Source organism: Callithrix jacchus, chromosome 20, assembly GCF_049354715.1.
Source record: "Callithrix jacchus isolate 240 chromosome 20, calJac240_pri, whole genome shotgun sequence".
Classification (NCBI taxonomy): domain Eukaryota; kingdom Metazoa; phylum Chordata; class Mammalia; order Primates; family Cebidae; genus Callithrix; species Callithrix jacchus.
The window spans coordinates 14,558,952-14,576,700 of NC_133521.1; the positions used below are offsets into that span (position 1 = coordinate 14,558,952).

General features: G+C 49.7%; 3 protein-coding genes and 1 pseudogene across 3 annotated transcripts; all 4 read left to right on the top strand.

Annotated features, from left to right (window-relative positions):
* Positions 1-675: 675 nt before the first annotated feature.
* On the top strand, positions 676-1,993 carry LOC103789437 (metallothionein-1E). Its single transcript, XM_008985908.5, has 3 exons — positions 676-774; positions 1,354-1,419; positions 1,764-1,993. The coding sequence occupies exons 1-3, from the start codon at positions 747-749 to the stop codon at positions 1,853-1,855; spliced, it is 186 nt and encodes a 61-aa protein (XP_008984156.2). The 5' UTR covers positions 676-746; the 3' UTR covers positions 1,856-1,993.
* Positions 1,994-4,254: 2,261 nt separating this feature from the next.
* Positions 4,255-7,067, top strand: LOC100407281 (metallothionein-2-like). The gene is made up of 3 exons (XM_002760987.7): positions 4,255-4,351; positions 4,879-4,944; positions 5,953-7,067. The coding sequence occupies exons 1-3, from the start codon at positions 4,324-4,326 to the stop codon at positions 6,042-6,044; spliced, it is 186 nt and encodes a 61-aa protein (XP_002761033.2). The 5' UTR covers positions 4,255-4,323; the 3' UTR covers positions 6,045-7,067.
* A 3,933-nt stretch (positions 7,068-11,000) lies between these two features.
* MT1X (metallothionein 1X) lies at positions 11,001-12,689 on the top strand. The gene is made up of 3 exons (XM_008985911.5): positions 11,001-11,090; positions 11,687-11,752; positions 12,467-12,689. Exons 1-3 carry the CDS (start codon positions 11,063-11,065, stop codon positions 12,556-12,558), a joined length of 186 nt encoding a protein of 61 aa, XP_008984159.1. The 5' UTR covers positions 11,001-11,062; the 3' UTR covers positions 12,559-12,689.
* Positions 12,690-15,609: 2,920 nt separating this feature from the next.
* On the top strand, positions 15,610-17,373 carry LOC100395190 (developmental pluripotency-associated protein 2-like; annotated as a pseudogene).
* The last annotated feature ends 376 nt before the right edge of the window (positions 17,374-17,749 follow it).

A 17,749-nucleotide genomic window follows, 5' to 3' on the forward strand; every position in this document is an offset into this window, starting at 1 on the left:
GGCTGTGGGGAGAGGCTGGAGAGATTTATGCAAAAGGAGGACCCAGACAAATGTGCCCATTCAGACTCTCAAGTGTGGAGAATGGAAGGAAGGGAGGCAGGACCCTGTTTCTTCCGGGTTGCTGGGCACAGGAGAAACGTGGCTGAAGGACTGACATGGCAAAGGGGACAGGGACAGGCAAAGCCAGAGATCCGAAGGTCACATCCTCAGCCTGTCCTTTGTACACGACTATCTTGCTGTGCTCCCTGCTACCGCCAATCCAGAGAGTTGATCACGAGACTGGGGTTTCACTCGGACTTCAGGAAAGGCTTAGCTGTTGACAAAACCCGGGCAGACCCGGGGGTGTGGGGCGAAGGTCAGGATCTTGGCTCACGCGGAACGCCAAGGGGCGGGACTAGCAGGTAATCTCAAGGAACTAGGAAGGCCTGGTAGGTGAGAGAAGCAGCCCACCCGGGTTTACAGCGCCTCCTGCGTGAGCAGGTGGGAAAGGAGCGGCCCCGCGGTGTACACTGAGCTGCACTCAGGCTACTTTGCGCCCGGCCTGTTTGCTGCGCACACTCCAGCCAAGGATCGTGGGCCGCACAGACAAAGCGGGGCGGGTGCAAGGGCGGGGCGGGGTCTCTGCTCCCGGGTCCCTCCCCTGACTATAAATACATCCGCCAACTGTTGAGCTCCACCCGGCCTTCCACGTGCTCCACTGCCCCTTCGCTTCTCGCTTGGGAACTCCAGTCTCACCTCGGCTTGCTATGGACCCCAACTGCTCCTGTGCTGCTGGTAAAGGACGCCCGGGTTCTGTGCCTTGGGATGCCAAATTCCCAGGCACCGTAGAGTTTCTGGGTTTGAGGAGGTCGTATTTTGCGATCTGCGCTGTAGGGGACTTCTTTACTTCATCCAGGGCTCTCCTCTTGGCCAGGCTCCTAAATGCGTTTTCCTCCTGCCTGTGCCTCTATGTCAGAGTCGAGGGTCCTGAGGCTCAAGGCTGTCCTGCTCCACATCACCCCGTTGGTCACGGGCTGCTGGCTGAGCCCTAATGCTCTAACCAGGCTCTGAGCAGCCGCTTTAGATAGGAGGCAGGGGACACTGCCGCTTTGGGGTTCAGGACAGAAAGTCGAAGTCACAGTCTTCCCAAGCTGTGCCCGGAGCCTGGGACTTTCCTCTGGAGTGCAAACAGGAGGGTACTTGCTCTCCCCAGCATGAAGGGAGAGAACAGGGGGTTTCTCTTCCTCTGCTGAGTGAGAAAGGAGCTCTGCGGGCTGCCCCTGCACACAGGAGGAGGCGCTGGAGACTCACTGACCCACTGCTATACCTTCTGCATCTCACTCAGCGCTCAATGCCTTTTTCTTTTTCTTGCAGGTGGCTCCTGTGCCTGTGCAGGCTCCTGCAAGTGCAAAGAGTGCAAATGCACCTCCTGCAAGAAGAGTGAGTGTGGGACCATCTCCAGGAATCTGGGGCTGTGGCTAAGGTTGGGAGGGAGCCCGAGGTTGGCCCTGAGAGCTGCTGCTGGGGGATTGGCCTTTCTTTGTCCCTGTAGGCTGTCACTGCTTTTCCAGTCTTCTGCCCTGTCCAGGGCTCCTGTGGGGTTGGGGAGCTTTCTCATAGAAAGACCCACCCCAACATCCACCAGTTGTCTCCTGACAAAGCCATGCTATCCTGAACTAAGGATCCTCTGGGGCTGGAGGCAGGGGTTAAGCCAAACCTCTGATGGTGTAGGATGGTCCCTGGCCAAGTCTGCTCTGACCTCTCCCTCTCACCTTTCTCCCCAGGCTGCTGCTCCTGCTGCCCGGCGGGCTGTGCCAAGTGTGCCCAGGGCTGCGTTTGCAAAGGGGCATCAGAGAAGTGCAGCTGCTGCGCCTGATGTCTGGATAGCCCTGCTCCCAGATATAAATAGAGTGACACAAAAAAATCCAGGATTTTTTTTTCTACAACCCCAACCCATTGCTACATTCCTGTTTCTCTGAAATATGTGAATAATAATTAAACAGTTAGGCTTCAATCTGGTTCTGGTTCCCATTCTGTTTTTTGCAATAAGGGATTGGGGTGGGAGATTGAACTGGGAGTTTAGAGACTGGGCTCTAGATGGAAATGTGAGTCCCTAACAGTCAGAGAACCTTCAGGCAAGCCTGGTTAACTCACTGAGCCACATCTTCTGTAAAATGCCCCTGCACTGTGCCGGATCACATGGGGACGGGACATAGATGATCACCTCCAATCATGTTAAGTGTTGCACAGAGCCTTCTCCATTCCTCATTTTTATTCTCGGATTTCCCTGCCCAAGTTTAGTTTGTCATCAGATTTTAGTCTTGAGAGTGACTGCAGGACGTTGATTCTAAGCCTCAGTTGCTTGAATCCTACACAAGGCTTCTCAGACTCCATGGTAAAGGGACAGTTTTCATTTTTTATCCATCCCAGACCTAAACCTTTGTAAATAAAGTAGTATCAATTATGAAGATAATGAAACACAAAATACAGAACCCATTTTTTTACATTTTACCAGAAAAAAATTAATAAATATGTATGGAAATAATAGAGAAATTGAAGATTTACAAACTCTGCACATGATTTGCATTGCAGACTGGAAATAGCAGACTGGCCCCACTGGGGACCACACACCTTCAGCAGCACAGGCCAGGGCATTTTCATGAGGAACCATCAGGCTTGGCCTACCCAGTGTCACAGACAGCACACTCAGGACACTCTCTGAACCCTGAGAGCTCCCTGTTGGGACTTGGCTCTGAATCTGTAAGTTTCTCTCAAGGTCAGGCTGTTTCTTCCTCTTACAAATTCCAGCTCTTGACTACTTCAAACCAGCATGCTCTCAGCAAGATGCAGTGTGATTGTGGGCTGCAGATAAAGTTGTTTTGGAATTTTGCTTTTGATTTCATCATCTCCGTAATTAGTAATACTTTATTTACAGAAGTTCTCAGAACACAGCCATGGCAGTCTGTGCAGCTTGCTGAGCGTGGCTTAGGAAGGAAAAAGTTCCTGGATGTCTTGTTAATGACAAGTTAGTCCCTCCATTTGTGGAGGGAAAGCTGTTTGTTGTGCAGCCCTGCACTCCAGCCTGGGGGAGAGCAAGATTCTGTCTCAGAAAAAAAAAAGAAAGAAAGAAAAACTAGAAATGTATGTCTTGTGTACACATATATAGATACATATATTACACATATGGATTTCTTTTGTCACAGCCTATGGTTGAGCTTGTGGCTCGACATTGTTTAAAAGATTTCCAGTAATAGAGAAGTGCTAACGACATACCTGTGCCAAAGCAAGGCTTGATCATGGACACTTTCTCCTGAGAGGCTGGCTAGATTCAAATCAGGGGCAAGTTTTCAGCTCTGTGATGTTGAGCAAGTTACTTAAACCTTTTGTCATAGTTGTCAGATGAGTAAAACGGGTTCATAAATAATATTTCCCTTTAGGACTGTTGGGAGTGTTCAAGGAATGAATGATTTTAAAAGGCCTGGCACAATCTAAATGTCACATGTTAAAACACCGAGGAGAAATACCCATTTCTCTCCTTGATCTTGATTGAAAGCAGGGTCTGCATGTCATCTAAAGTCATCCTCTTTGGAGAGCATCCCTCATTTTCAAAACTGCCATCCTGCAGTGGGGTGGCAGGCGGGCCTGGGGTAGTCCCAGAGAATTATATGCAAAGGAGGACCCTGACAAATGTGCCCGCGATCACCTCCTAGGAGCAAGAAAGGAAGAGAGAGGGGCCGACGCGTGGTCGCCGCGTTCTGTGTTCAGGGGGAACGAGTTTGAGGGTCCTAAGTGGAAAGAGTGACAGGCAATGCGCGGGGAGGAGGGCAGGGGAGAAGCAAAAGTCACCTCCGCCGCCGCCCATCTGCACACAGCTCGCTAGGTCTGCTCCCGGCTCCTGCATAAGCAAAAGGTGAGTACGAGGATGGAGCTGCACACGGACTCAGGAGGCGAAGCGGGGCCGTAGCTAGAGTAGGACTGGAAGGAGGGGAGTGGGTGGATAGCGCGACCACCTGGGAATGGGAAATGGCCCTCACAGTGGCAGGGGCGCCGCGTACCTCCGGCAGCACAGCCCCTCCCACGCGAGCGGGCGCCAAAGGGGCGGCCTCCGGGGGCCCACCCTGGGACACTCAGGGGATGGTGCGCCCGGCCCGCCTGCTGCGCACAGCCCAAGCGAGGACAGCTGGCGCTGAGGATTCCGCGTGGGGGTCGGAAGGAGTGCTCTGCACCCGGCCCGCTCCTCTGACAGTGAATTGAGCGCGCGCTTTTCCTAGAATTGACCACGCCTCCCAACTGCTACTCTGCTTCTCCTCTTGCTTAGAAACTCCAGCTTCACCTCCCCGCGAAATGGACCCCAACTGCTCCTGCTCCAGTAGTAAGAGATGCCGCGTTTCGGGGCTTACGATCTCCGTTTTCATGCCAGAGAACAGCATGTCCCTGGGGCAGGAGGGAGGTGCATGTTAGCTCTTCCTAAAGTGGGCTCCTTTACTTTGCACTTCTGGTGCTTCCGCCGTCAAGCGTCTTCATCACCACTTAGACCATCTTCCCAGTGCCTCCCATTTCTGAGGCGAGAGGACTAAGACTCAAAACTGCCAGGTCACCCTGATAGCCAGTGGGGTCCTGGTCTGGGACCGGGGCTCTGACCCAGCATTAGAGCTGCCTGAGATGGATGGGAGGCAGGGAGCATTGCCTCTTAGGGATTACTGACATAAGGTCTTGCGGAGTCAAATTAGGTGTGCACCTGCCCATCCGAGCCTGTGGGGGAGAAAACGGAGGCTGGGCTTCTGTGTGCCTGCGTGGAACAAGGTACCAGGTTTCCCGTGCACTGAGCAGGAGCCTGCTGAGGGGCTGCTCCTAACCCTGCACCATACTCACCATTCACTGCCTTTTTCTTCCTTGCAGGTGGCTCCTGCACCTGTGCCAGCTCCTGCAAATGCAAAGTGTGCACATGCACCTCCTGCAAGAAGAGTGAGCATGGGGACTTCCCTGGGAATCTGGGGGCTGGGCAGAGTCAGAGGAGGGATCTCAGATGTCCACAGGCAGGAGCAAGCCAACCACCCACATCCCCTGAAACGAATTCAGGATCAGAGCTGAAGAACATTAGAGATGGTTGCTCCCCACCCAACCTTCATTCTTACAATGGAGAAACTGAGGACACAAGAATGCAGCAGCTGGCCAAGCACAGACCTGATACTTGAGGACTTTGCTCACAGAAGTGTATGGACCTGGGGAATTGGCCTTCCTTTTTCCCCACAGACCCCAGTCATTGCCTGTCCAGTCTTCTGCCCTGTCCTGGGCTCAGGTGGGGCTGAGCATCTTTTTCATAGTGTTGTAACTGAGCGAGTTAGGAGGAACGCATCTCACTCTGAGTTCCAAATTAAGAGTCTATTAATTAGCAGGCGACCGGATGGCTAATGCTCAAAATTCTCTCTCAGCCCCAAGGAAGGGGCCTGATTATCTTTTATACCTTGATTTAGGTAGAGGAGGGGAGTGGAATTTTACAGAAGCAGAAAAGCAGGTTAGAGGAAGGTCTGCGGGCACAAGTGGTTTCCATACAATTACCAAGAAGGGGGCAATCAGGTTCCTTCTACACAATGATCAAAGGGAAACTTTTTCCTTACAATAGGGGGATGGGGGGAAGTATGACAAGCAGGATACAAGTGTTAAGAACAGTATGCTTCAATGCTTCCAAGTGCAGCATGACCCAGTTATGCACCCAAAGGGGCTGTGATAAGGAGGGGGAAGCCAGGTTGGAGTTTACAGCTAAAATGGAGTCCGTTATGCTAGCCCAGGGTAGGTTATTACAATAGGAAGACTTTCACTCCAAAAATTGATGCATTGTCTCCTGACAGAGCACACCAGCCTGAACTAAGGCTCCTCTGGGTCTGGGTGTGAGCTTGGGCCAGGCCTGCTGTTGGGGCAGGGAGGTGCTTGGTCAAGTCTTCTGTGACCTGTCACTCTCCCCTTCTTCTCCAGGCTGCTGCTTCTGCTGCCCTATGGGCTGTGCCAAATGTGCCCAGGGATGTGTCTGCAAAGGGATGTCGGACAAGTGCAGCTGCTATGCCTGATGTGGGGAAAGCCCTGCTCCCAGAGGTAGAAAGTGTCCAAACCAGAATTGTTTTCCATACAATCCTGACCCAGTAGGACATTTGCTTTTTTCAAAAATAAAATATGGGGCCGGGCGCGGTGGCTCACACCTGTAATCCCAGCACTTTGGGAGGCCAAGACAGGTGGATCCCGAGGTCAAGAGATCGAGACCATCCTGGTCAACATGGTGAAACCCCGTCTATACTGAAAATACAAAAAATTAGCTGGGCATGGTGGTGCGTGCCTGTAATCCCAGCTACTCAGGAGGCTGAGGCAGGAGAATTGCCTGAACCCAGGAGGCGGAGGTTGCAGTGAGCCGAGATCGCGCCATTGCACTCCAGCCTGGGTAACAAGAGCGAAACTCTGTCTCAAATAAAATAAAATAAAATATGTTAATCATAAGACAAGTTGACTATATCCTGGCTCTGTCTTACATTATGTGCCTTGGATAAAGGAACCTGACACCAAACAGAGATGGAGTGAGGGAATGCATTGAGACCAGACACGTGTGTGCTATCATCGTATCATCTTACACAGTGTCTTAAGGCAAATCACATTACCTATCTCAGCTAAAAAATGTAAAAGCATTATACAGTAGGTTGGGAATGGTGGCTCACACCTGTAATTGCAGCGTTTTGGGAGGCCAAAGTGAGTGGATCACCTGAGGTCAGAAGTTCAAAACCAGCCTGGCCAACGTGATGAAACCCCCATCTCTACAAAAAATACAAAAGTTAGTTGGGAGTGATTTCAAGTGCCTGTAATTCCAGCTATTCAGGAGGCTGAAGCAAGAGAATCACTTGATCCTAAGAGGCAGTGGTTGCAAGAAGCCGAGATCATGCTACTGCATTCCAGCTTGGGTGACAAGAGGGAAACTCCATCTCAAAAAAAAAAAAAAAGGCATTATACATGTAAGAGATACAGTGGCATGGGCATCTGTAACAGACCTAAGCTTTGGCAAAGTGAACTAAAATGAATTAGTATGAAATATAAAAACAAAATCTACTTTTTATATTTAATAGGCAAATTATTAATATAAATATATGAAAATAAAATACTTATGAAAATCAAATGTATGTATATATGACTATATTTAAATACACATATGAAAAACAAAATCACAGAAAAATAAAAGCATTTACAAACATTGCATATTTGTTCTAGGGTGTGTATTTCAGACTGGGAACAGTTCACAGACTGGCCCCAGTGCGTGGATAACACACCTTCAGCAGTGCTGGCCTTGACATGCCCAAAAAAAACTATTAGTCTTGACCTGCCCCATGTCACTAATGGAACTCTTGCTACATCTGAGAGCTCCTTGTTCTAAGTTGGTTCTGAATCTTTGGAAGTTTCTCCCAAGGTCAGGCTGCATCTCCTCCTTCAAATTCCAGCCCTTGGTTACTTCAGGCCAGTACAGTGAATAGTGAGATGGAGCGAAGTGTCCAGCATTATCCTGGCAAGCTGACTATAGACAGCAATTAAAGTTCCCAGGTGAAGTATTTTGACTCCACCTATGCAGGGCTGATGGCATATTCTGCAGTTTGAAGGCATGTGGTAGTCATTGAGAAGGATGAGGACTGATCATTGCTACCAACAGCTGGTCCTTCCAGCTATCTGCTCAGGGAATTGTTACTTGATGTTCAATCAGAAGGAAGATGAGACAGGAGGCCCAGGAGTCAAGACCTAGATGGGTTGCAGGTGCTCTTTGTGAAGAGGGATTTCAGAAGGTAGCCTGGGCCAAGTGCAGGCTTTAGTGTCACACAACTGGTTCACAGCCTGCTTCACTCCTTACTGGCTGTGTGGCCTGCACCAGTCACTTAACCTCTCTGAGCTTCCATTCCTTCATCTGTATAAAGGAGATTATATTTCCATATAGGGGTTAAATGGGACAGTGACCTGGTACTAGTGGCCTAGGGCTTACTGAACAGTGCTATTATAATTATTTGTCCACATGGGCTTTCCGGACAGACAATCCTGTTAGCTCCCATCAAGCCCCTTGGAAAAGGTTCATCTTCCTGGAGGTATTATGTGGACTGGAAGTTAGAGATGGATCTGGAGTCTTGCTGATCTGGTCTCAAGGGCATGTGGATGACCTCCTGCACCAGCTCTCCAGGATAAGACACTGCTCCAGCATTCAGAGAACAAGGCTTTCCCACCTTTCAAGTCTTCTGATCTTCACACAAAGAGACAGTGAATGCACAGGGTTTGGTGAGATGATACTGTTTTCTAGAGGGGTTGCACTGTCTTCTAGAAGAGTTAAGCAATCTTCCCAACGTCACACAGTTCAGAAGTAAAGGCACGAATGAATCTATGCCATGGCCGTCCTCATGCCCTCGCCATAGTGGAAGCTGTCTGTCAGCAGATGCTAAGCCTGGCCCCTCGCAGTCCAGAGCTGGAAGGGCCCATGGTTAGTTATCCTGATTGTGCCCCTGACCTGACAGCTGAGTAACTGAAGCTCAGAGAGGACACACAGCTATGCAGACGCTCTGACAGCCAGCTCAGTGCTCTTCCCACTGTGCCTCCTTGTCAGAATCAGTGTCTTCATGTGTCACATGGCAGAGTGACAGAGGGTTGTGGTTGAGGGCATTATCCTACAGTCAGCCTGTGTGATGTGTCATCATGTATACCTGGGTGACTCAATCTCTCTCTGGCTCAGTTTCCTGCACTGTGAAAGGGTAGACTATAATAATACATCATGCGCTGTGTAAGGACATCTTAGTTACAGACGTACTGTATATGGTATAGTGGTCCTATAAGGTTATAAGGTAACTCTACTGAACCTTTCTATGTTTAGCTACATCTAGATATACAAATACTTACCACTATGTTATAACTGCCTTCAGAATTCAGTACAGTACCATGCTGTACAGGTTTGAAGCCTAGGAGCATCACAAAGCTTAGATCTGTGGTAGGTCATAATGTCTAGGTTTGTTATTATACACTTTATGATATTTTTACAACCATGAAATCACCTAACAATGCATTTCTCAGAATGTATTCCCCTCACTAAGCAGCACAGGACTGTAATGGGGTCTGACTTGTAGAAATAAATGATTTAATAGGTATAAAGAATTTAGAATGGTGCCCTGTTCATGGCAAGTGATCTATAATATTAACTATTATTTTGTTATTATGATTCATGGCTGCTCTGGCTGAAATGCTTGTGTGGCTCCAATATTCATGTATGCAAATCTAATTTTCAAAGTGTTGGGATTGAGGGGGGAGGTTTGGGAGATGACTGCAATAGGAGGACAAAGTGCTCATAAATGGGATTAGTGCCTTAAGAGAAGCCCAAGGGGGCTTGTTCAACCATTTCCACTGTGTGAAGACCCAGCAGGAAGGAGACATCCATGAGGAACCGGGCTCTTACAAGACTCCAAATATGCTGGTGCCTTGACCTTGGATTTCCATGCCTCCAGAGCTGAGAGAAATAGATTTCTGCATTTTAAGGTATCCAGTCTAAGGTATCTGGTGCTAACAGCCCAAATATCTCAGTGGCATAGATAGATGACATTTTTACTCCAGACAAATAAGCCAGGCCTGGAGTCCCTCCCTGTGTGTCCTTAGTCTTTCTCACCAGCCACAAGAGCATTGCCCTTGGTCCTGACAGGGTCCTTACCCTCTTCCCACAAAACAGGGATTCACACCAGAAATATAAAGCCATCAGCAAGGCAGTCCCTGTCCCCATAACAGAAACGGAAGGATGCCTGACAGTTCCGCTACCACCTGCACCAATATGTGATGCAACATTTTTCTTTTAAATGATTCCTATTTCCTTAGATACATTTGTATGAAAAGCAAACTCATTAGCACTACGGAAAAAAGAATCAGTTTAACTTCCAGACATGGAATGTTGCCATCAAATTCTCCCTATTTATATCCCCTCTGAATCTCTGTTTTGCTTCCAGGACTGACCTTGTTGCTCGGTTTTGTTTAAAGATTTCAAGCACTAAGAGATGATACCTAGGCCAAAGGGAAGCTTCATCACTGCCCTCTCTTCCATGGGAAGCTGAGAGGATTCAGAGCCAGCAGTGCCACTCTGAGGCCCTCTGACCCTGGGCCAGGGCACTTGACCTCCTTGTATTGTCATTGTCCAGATTAGGAATATGGATGCCAAGTGACTAACATGGATTCAGGTTATGTAGAGTAATAGGAATACGGAAGGAAAAACATCCAGGTTTCTTGAATTTTCATTTAATCCAGGATTCTCATGTCACCTAAAATGATCTCTCTTCTGGGAGCATCCCACATTTTCCAAACTGCCATCCTGTAGAGGGGTGCCCGGCTAGGCTGTGGGGAGACCCTGGAGAGTTTTATGCAAAGGAGGACCCGGAAAAAATGTGCCCATTCAGCCTCTCAAGAGTGGAGAATGGAAGGAAGCGGGTAGAGCCCTGTGTCTGTTCTGTTCCTAGACATAGGAGAAACGTGGCCAACAGACGGAGGTGGCAACTGGGACGGAGACCGGCAATGCAGGAAATCCGAGGGTCCCGTCTTTGGCTTCTCGTTTGCACACCGCTCCCTCGCCCGCTTCCGCCGATCCGGGGACGTGATCCAGTGACTCTGGGAAATGCAAAGCTACACACAGTGGAGTGGGGGCTGGGGGTGTGTAGACAGGCGGGATTCCGAGTTTCCCAGCACTCCTAGGAGAGAGAGAGTGCCAGGTAATGCCAGATTGGGAAGGCAGGCAGGACGGCAGGGACAACACGTACTGCCAGTTTCTCAGTGAGCTGGGGCCAAAGGGGTGGGGCCAAAGGGGTGGGCTCCGCGGCGCGCACTGCGCTCAGCCCGTGGGATGGTGCACCCGGCCCGCCTGCTGCGCACAGCCCAGAGCAAGACCGCGGGCATTGCAGAATCTGCCGGGCGGGTGCAAGGACGGGGGTGGGGCCTCTGCGCCCGACCCCTTCCCCGGCTATAAAGGGAGCCGCCGGCTCCTGGACGTCACCACGCCTTTCGCCTCGTGTTAGCTTCTGGATTGGGAACTCCCGCTTCTCCTTGCCTCGAGATGGACCCCAACTGCTCCTGCTCACCTGGTAACGGACACCTGGCTCTGCCCCTTAGGATGCTCGCTTCCCAGGCACAGTACACACTGTTTCTGGGTTTGAGAAAGTCGCATTTTAAATTCTGAGCTGAAGGGGACTCCTTTACTTCGTTAAGCGCTTTCTTCCCGATCATGTCCCTGAGACCACTTCCCTCCTCCCTGTGCCTCTAAATCAGAGTTGAGGGTACTGAGGCCCAAAGCTGTGCTGCTCCATGTCACCCAGTTGGTCAGGGGGCTGCTGGCTGAACTCCAATGCTCTGACCAGGCTCTGAGTAGCCAGGGTGGATGGAAGGCAGCGGACCATTGCCTCTTCGGAGTTCAGGACAGAAGCTTCGGGCCTCCGGTCCCAGTCTTCCTGGGCTGTGTCTGGAGCCTGGAACCTTGCTTAAGGAGTAAAAGCAAGAGGACATTTGCCCTTCCCAGCATGAAGGGAGAGGAGATGGGGCTTCTCTTCCTCTCCCATGAGTAGGAAAGGAGCTGTAAGTGCTGGCCCGGCCCCACAGAGGAGTTAATGACTAAGAGTTAATGACTACCCCTGTGCCTTCTGCATTTCACTCACTGCTCACTGCCTTTTTCTCTTCCTTGCAGGTGGCTCCTGTGGCTGTGCTGGCTCCTGCAAATGCAAAGACTGCAAATGCACCTCCTGCAAGAAGAGTGAGTGTGGGGCCTTCCCTGAGAATCTGGCCAATGGGCCAAGTTTAGAGTGGGGAACCCAGAACTCCTCAGGCAGGGGTGGGCCAATGACCAGCTTCCACAAACACCTCCCTCTTCACCTGATTCAGAATCAGACCTCAAAGTGCCTTAAAAATGGGTGAGTCCTAGCCTCTCCTTACTAAACTAGAAGCTGAGGCCCGGAAACATTACCAGGCAGTGCTGGGGACAAAGCTGGAACGTGAATCTAGGTCTCCTGCCTCCTGATGCAGTCTTCTTAACCCTTCAGGGTCCTGAAGCACTTCAGGCGCAGGATCTTGGAGACCCCGTGTGGTTTCTAATCTGATGATGCAGCCCTTTCCTGCAGGGGCAGCCCAGAGCTACCCTGGCCCTCCCCAGAACTGCTATGTCAGGGGTTTGCCACCTGTTGGATTGCGAAGACTTTCCTAACTTAAGTGTGGGTTTTAGGGGAACTGGCCTCCCTTTGTTCTCATACCCCCAATCACTGCCCGTCCACTCTTCTGCCCTGTCCTGGACTCAGGTGGGGCTGGGCAGCTTTTTCACAGAAGCTCTCATCCCAAAGATCCACCAGTTGTCTCCTGACAAAGCCACACCATCCTGAAATGAGGGTCAGCTGGGGCCAGAGGCAGGGCTCAAGCCCGGCCTCTGCTGGGGGAGGGAGTCTGCTCTGACCTCTCACTCTCTCTTCTTCCCCAGGCTGCTGCTCCTGCTGCCCTGTGGGCTGTGCCAAGTGTGCCCAGGGCTGCATCTGCAAAGGGATGTCAGACAAGTGCAGCTGCTGCACCTGATGCAAGGACAGCCTTGCTCCCAGATGTAAATAAAGCAACCCGTATAAACCTGGATTTTCTTTTGTACGATGCTGACCCATTTGCTGCATTTTCTATGAAATATGTGAATGGCAATACATTCATCTAGACTATTCTGGCTCTTGGCATCTCATTTGTTGTTGGGTAGATCGCACTTGGTTCTAGTTGGGTTGTAGGGAACCCATATTGTGGGGCATTTCAGAGAGGGAACCATGGCCATGGGGGTCTGGGTGCAAGGTGTCCCGAGATCCTGCCAGGCATTGGCTCTCCTTTGTGAACTATGGCAAACTAGGTTGTTTATTCTGCCACCCTCTAGCAACAGTTAACTGGTAGTAGCTGCCCTTTTTGTGTATCTGTAACACCGCCTATACGCAACAGCCACCTATGGTGCACCTACTGCATACACAGGCATGGGATTCTCGGTGGTGAGGGGAACAGGGCACTTGTGGGGTGCTGGGGAGACAGATGATAAAGAATCTTATAAAGAAGGTGCTAAGGCTGGGCACGATGGCTCACACCTGTAATACTAGCACTTTGGAAGGACAAGGCAGGCAGATCACCTGAGGTCCAGAGTTCAAGACCAGTACGGCCAACATGGCAAAACCCCGTCTCTACTAAAAATAAAAATTAGCTGGGCACAATGGTGGGTTCCTGTAATCCCAGCTACTTGGGAGGCTGAGGAAGTAGAATCACTTGGACCTGGGAGGCAGGGGATGCAGTGAGCCGTGATCGTGCCCTCGCACTCCAGCCTGGGTGACAAAGTGAGAGTCCATCTCCAAAAAAAAAAAAGAAAAAAAGGTGCTGTGACTGAATGTACTTGGGGTGAGCCTGAATGAAGAACTCTTTCCATTGGATCTGAGAGCTGCATTCCTGCAGGGGGCACAGCTCTAGCAAGGGTCCAGAAGTGGGGAAGAGCCTGGCGCTTAGAGAACAGAAAGAAGACCAGTGTGTGACTGTGATTGTGTGAGGGGAGAAGCCCATGTTCCCTTTGGAGAGGGTAGAGCAGAGGACAAGTCATGCCTCATTCATCTGAAGGACTGCCTCACTGGCTGCGCAGTTGAATCACTTGGCGGGGGCGGGTTGGAAAAGTACGAAAGCCAGTATTCTACTTCCCCCACCCCTGCAGCCCTCTTTTTGATTTTTTTAGGGCTAAGTGGGCCCAGGAAACTTACATTTTTAATAAGTACCTAGGTTTGAAGCAGTCACATGGAATTATTCGGTGAAATAAAATGGCCTCTGCCAGTTCCTCTCTGGTTTCAGGGCCAGGAGATATTTTCCAACTCAGTTGGTATTTGGAGCAACTCTCCAACATGCGGCTGCCTGTACTGGTGACCGAGGGAACCTGGAGGTGCCCAGCTCCTGGCTGGCTGTGGAGGGAGAGGCGGGCAAGCCTCATCATGCAGTGTGGCAAGTGTCTTCATGGAGACCAAACCAAGCTCAGAGGGCAGATCTGAGCCTCCTTGGGGGGCTCATGCTATGGAGACACCACCCCACTGAGGGTGGGTTGGTGCCTGAAGTGCCATTTTCTGGGGAGAGAATCTGACAGAGACCTCATAAGGCATGAGCAAGGCTGTGATGTGGGCACTGACCCATTTGTGGTCCAGTGCCAAGGCCACGAATGCACCCAGCCATTGCTCTGGCACAACTCTGTTTTGGGAAATTGCAGCTGCCAAACCTCTCAAGGGATAGGTACAGAATGTTTTTGCCAGGTCTGACAAACATGATCATTCAACTTGCAGCTTTTTCTTTTCCAAGTCATCTGTGCAGTGGCATCCTGTTCCATCCCTCACCTCCAGTCCTGAGCCCCATCTTCCCTGGGGCTGGGTGGGGCAGGATTATTGTGGATGTCTGTTGGAGAGATTCATTTAGAGTCATTCAGTTTTTTTGATGTGGCTGTTATTGGAATGGCTTAATTCCAGAAGTTTCATTGTCAAGCACACCACCATGAAACAGCCTGGTAAAGCAGTTAAGTGCATCGGCTCTGGAGCCAGGCTGCCTGCCTAGACCCACAGCCCCACTAGTTAGGCAAGTTATGTGGTCTCTGCACCTCACATTTAACTGCATGCGGGCATAATAATAGGGCCTATCTCATGGGGTTGTGGTGAGGTTGATGTGGCTAGCACAGTCCCTGGAGCCTATCAAAGCCTCAGTAAGTGTGGGCCAGGTGTGGTGTCTGGCAATCAGTAGGTGATTCCTAAATGTTCTCTGCTTAATTCAATGAGCACTTATTCGACCCCCTACTGTATGTAAACCATTGTAGTGGACACAGAGAGGTAAGATAATATATAAATAAGAGCCAATTCCTTTGCTGGAGATCTTATTCAAGTCTCTGTTGAAATCAGGGAGCAATTATTTACCACTGCAAGTTGCAGCTGCTGAGCTGGGGCAGAGAGCCACATGGGAACTAAAGATTTCTACCTCCACGAGAAGGATCCATTCCACACTGACTCTGGGATAGGCTGAGCACGAGACAGGCTAAGACAGAGGTGTGAACACTTTGGGAGAAGGATGTGATTTAGACAGACCAGGAGAGCAGGAGAAAAACATTCACTCAGCTGGGTGCAGTGGCTCATGCCTGTAATCACATTTTGCAAGGCAGAGGAGGGCAGATCGCTTGAGCCCAGGAGTTTGAGACCAGCCTAGGCAACATGGAGAAACAATGTCTCTATAAAAATTTTTTTTAAAATTAGCTGGGCACGGTGGCATGCACCTGTAGCCCCAGCTATTCAGGAGGCTGAGATGGGAGGATCACTTGAGCCTGGAATGTTGAGGGTACAGTGAGCTGAGATTGTGCCACTGCACTCCAGCCTGGGTGACAGAGCAAGACCCTGTCTCAAAAAACAAACAGGTATTTTTGGTTAGAGACAGGAGGTCTCACCATGTTTCCCAGGCTGGTCTGGAATTCCTGGACTCAAGCCATCCACCACCTGGGCCTCTCAAAGGGCTGGGATTACAGGTATAAGTCACCGCAGCCAGTTTGATTTTTTTAAAAAAACGTAGCACCGAATGGACAAGACAGGGGTATTGCCGAAAATGTCAGACTCAAATTTTGTTAGTGGCAACAAGAATTTCTTTGAGGGGGAAACAGATGATGAGGAAAGTATGATTTTGACATTGGTGCCCGTTAAAGATGATCCAAATATATGGCCGGGCGCGGTAGCTCAAGCCTGTAATCCCAGCACTTTGGGAGGCTGAGGCCGGTAGATCACGAGGTCAAGAGATCAAGACCATCCTGGTAAACATGGTGAAACCCCATCTCTACTAAAAATACAAAAGATTAGCTGGGCATGGTGGTGTCTGCCTGTAATCCCAGCTACTCAGGGGCTGAGGCAGGAGAATTGCCTGAACCCAGGAGGCAGAGGTTGTGGTGAGCTGAGATGGCACCATTGCACTCCAGCCTGGGTAACAAGAGCAAAACTCCATCTCAAAAAAAAAAATTGATTCAAATATAGAACAAGTCGAACCAACTGTTTCTTCAATGCTGATGTCAAACAGGAGAAGCTGAAGAAACCCAATAAAGTTCGTCTACCTCAAACAAATGAACAATTCACAGCTACACAAAAGCTAGATGCAGAATGCCAGTCTATCCCTTGCCGACCATTTTGCCTCCCATTAATGAGGTATGCTGGGACACTTTGTGGAACTGGTATCAACAATGAGGTTTGAGTCCTAATGGCAAGAAAATAGAAGTTTATCTGAGGGCTGGGCATTACACACGCCTGTAATCCCAGTGCTTTGGGATGCCAAGGCTGGCAGGTCACCTGAGGTCAGGAGTTCAAGACCAGCCTGGTCAACATGGTGAAACCCTGTCTCTACTAAAAATACATAAAAAAAAATCTAGCCAGACGTGGAGGTGCACACCTGTAGTACCAGCTACTTGGGAGGTTAAGAAAGAAGAATCACTTGAAACAAGGAGGCAGGGGCTGCAGTGAGCCGAGATCACACCACTGTACTCCAGCCTGGGAGACAGAGCAAGACTCCATCTAAAAAAAAAGAAGTGTATCTGAGGCTCCATACACATGCTTACCCTGAATAACAGCAATATGTTCCTGAAATGTCACAGGAGAGCAGATTACAGCCACAGTCGAGGAAATGCAAGGCAGTGACTGTGAAAGCAAGGCTTTAGAAAAGTCGTGAGATGAATGAGAAAGCAGAAGAGACTAGTACATTTGACGTGATAACTTCAGCTCAGGAAGCCATGTTGGCATCATGGGCAAGAATTGCTGTGAGAGCCGTTCAGCCTAAGGTTGCGAATTCATGTTCTATTCCTGCTTCTGGTGTGGCCTTTTTGATGTAAGCCTCTGGTGTTGGGTGGCGTGTTGTCCCTGGCAGACTTCTCTCGGCAGACCCAAAGGGTTGGGCACAGCTGCAGGTTCATGCAGGTCAGGCCTGAGTACCTGCCATTCACAGGAGGATTTCTCTCTTCTTGATACCTGCCTGTACTTTCCCATCCCTAGGCACAGAAGATAATATGTGACACCCCGAATATGCTAAGAGGAATAAGAAGGTGATGAAAAAGATTAATGATGACAGAGAAGCAGTAGCAACCTGTTTGAATACAACGCACTAGAGAAAGAGGGATGTAGTTTCAGACCAAGTACCGTACTACGAAGGAATGGAAGCAAAGACAATTTGAATGAATCTTCATGATCTACAGAACAAAATCAGTGATTAGGACTCCACAGTGAAGACAGTTGACTAGGGCACAGCCTCATCTAAAGAGCCCCTTTCTGTGAGTCTGAAAACCCATTAAAAGAAAGTTACTGCAATCGGCCTTAAAAAAAAAAAAAAAAAAAAAAAAAAGCCGACTGCGGTGGCTCATGCCTGTAATCTCAGAACTTTTTGAGGCCAAGGTGGGTGAATCACAAGGTCAGGAGTTCGAGACCAGGCTGATCAACATGGTGAAACCCTGACCCTACTAAAAATACAAAAATTAGTCAGGCATTGGTGGCACATGCCTGTAATCTTAGCTACTCAGGAGGCTGAGGCAGGAGAATCACTTGAACCTGGGAGGTGGATGTTGCAGTGAGCCGAGATCACGCCATTACACTCCAGCCTGAATGACAGAGTGAGATTCCGTCTCAAAAAAAAAAAAAAAAAATTTACTCAATCACTCATTCATTTATTCGCATGGTCACACCTTGGCCCACAGCAGATAGAACATTGAGGGGCG

Excerpts from the sequence above, each read along its gene's own strand:
- LOC103789437 (XM_008985908.5), top strand. The coding sequence starts at position 747 with ATGGACCCCAACTGCTCCTGTGCTGCTG. Across the intron at positions 775-1,353 it reads CAACTGCTCCTGTGCTGCTG|GTGGCTCCTGTGCCTGTGCA; the intron begins GTAAAGGACGCC and ends TTTTTCTTGCAG. Across the intron at positions 1,420-1,763 it reads ATGCACCTCCTGCAAGAAGA|GCTGCTGCTCCTGCTGCCCG; the intron begins GTGAGTGTGGGA and ends CTTTCTCCCCAG.
- MT1X (XM_008985911.5), top strand. The coding sequence starts at position 11,063 with ATGGACCCCAACTGCTCCTGCTCACCTG. Across the intron at positions 11,091-11,686 it reads CAACTGCTCCTGCTCACCTG|GTGGCTCCTGTGGCTGTGCT; the intron begins GTAACGGACACC and ends TCTTCCTTGCAG. Across the intron at positions 11,753-12,466 it reads ATGCACCTCCTGCAAGAAGA|GCTGCTGCTCCTGCTGCCCT; the intron begins GTGAGTGTGGGG and ends CTTCTTCCCCAG.
- LOC100407281 (XM_002760987.7), top strand. The coding sequence starts at position 4,324 with ATGGACCCCAACTGCTCCTGCTCCAGTA. Across the intron at positions 4,352-4,878 it reads CAACTGCTCCTGCTCCAGTA|GTGGCTCCTGCACCTGTGCC; the intron begins GTAAGAGATGCC and ends TCTTCCTTGCAG. Across the intron at positions 4,945-5,952 it reads ATGCACCTCCTGCAAGAAGA|GCTGCTGCTTCTGCTGCCCT; the intron begins GTGAGCATGGGG and ends CTTCTTCTCCAG.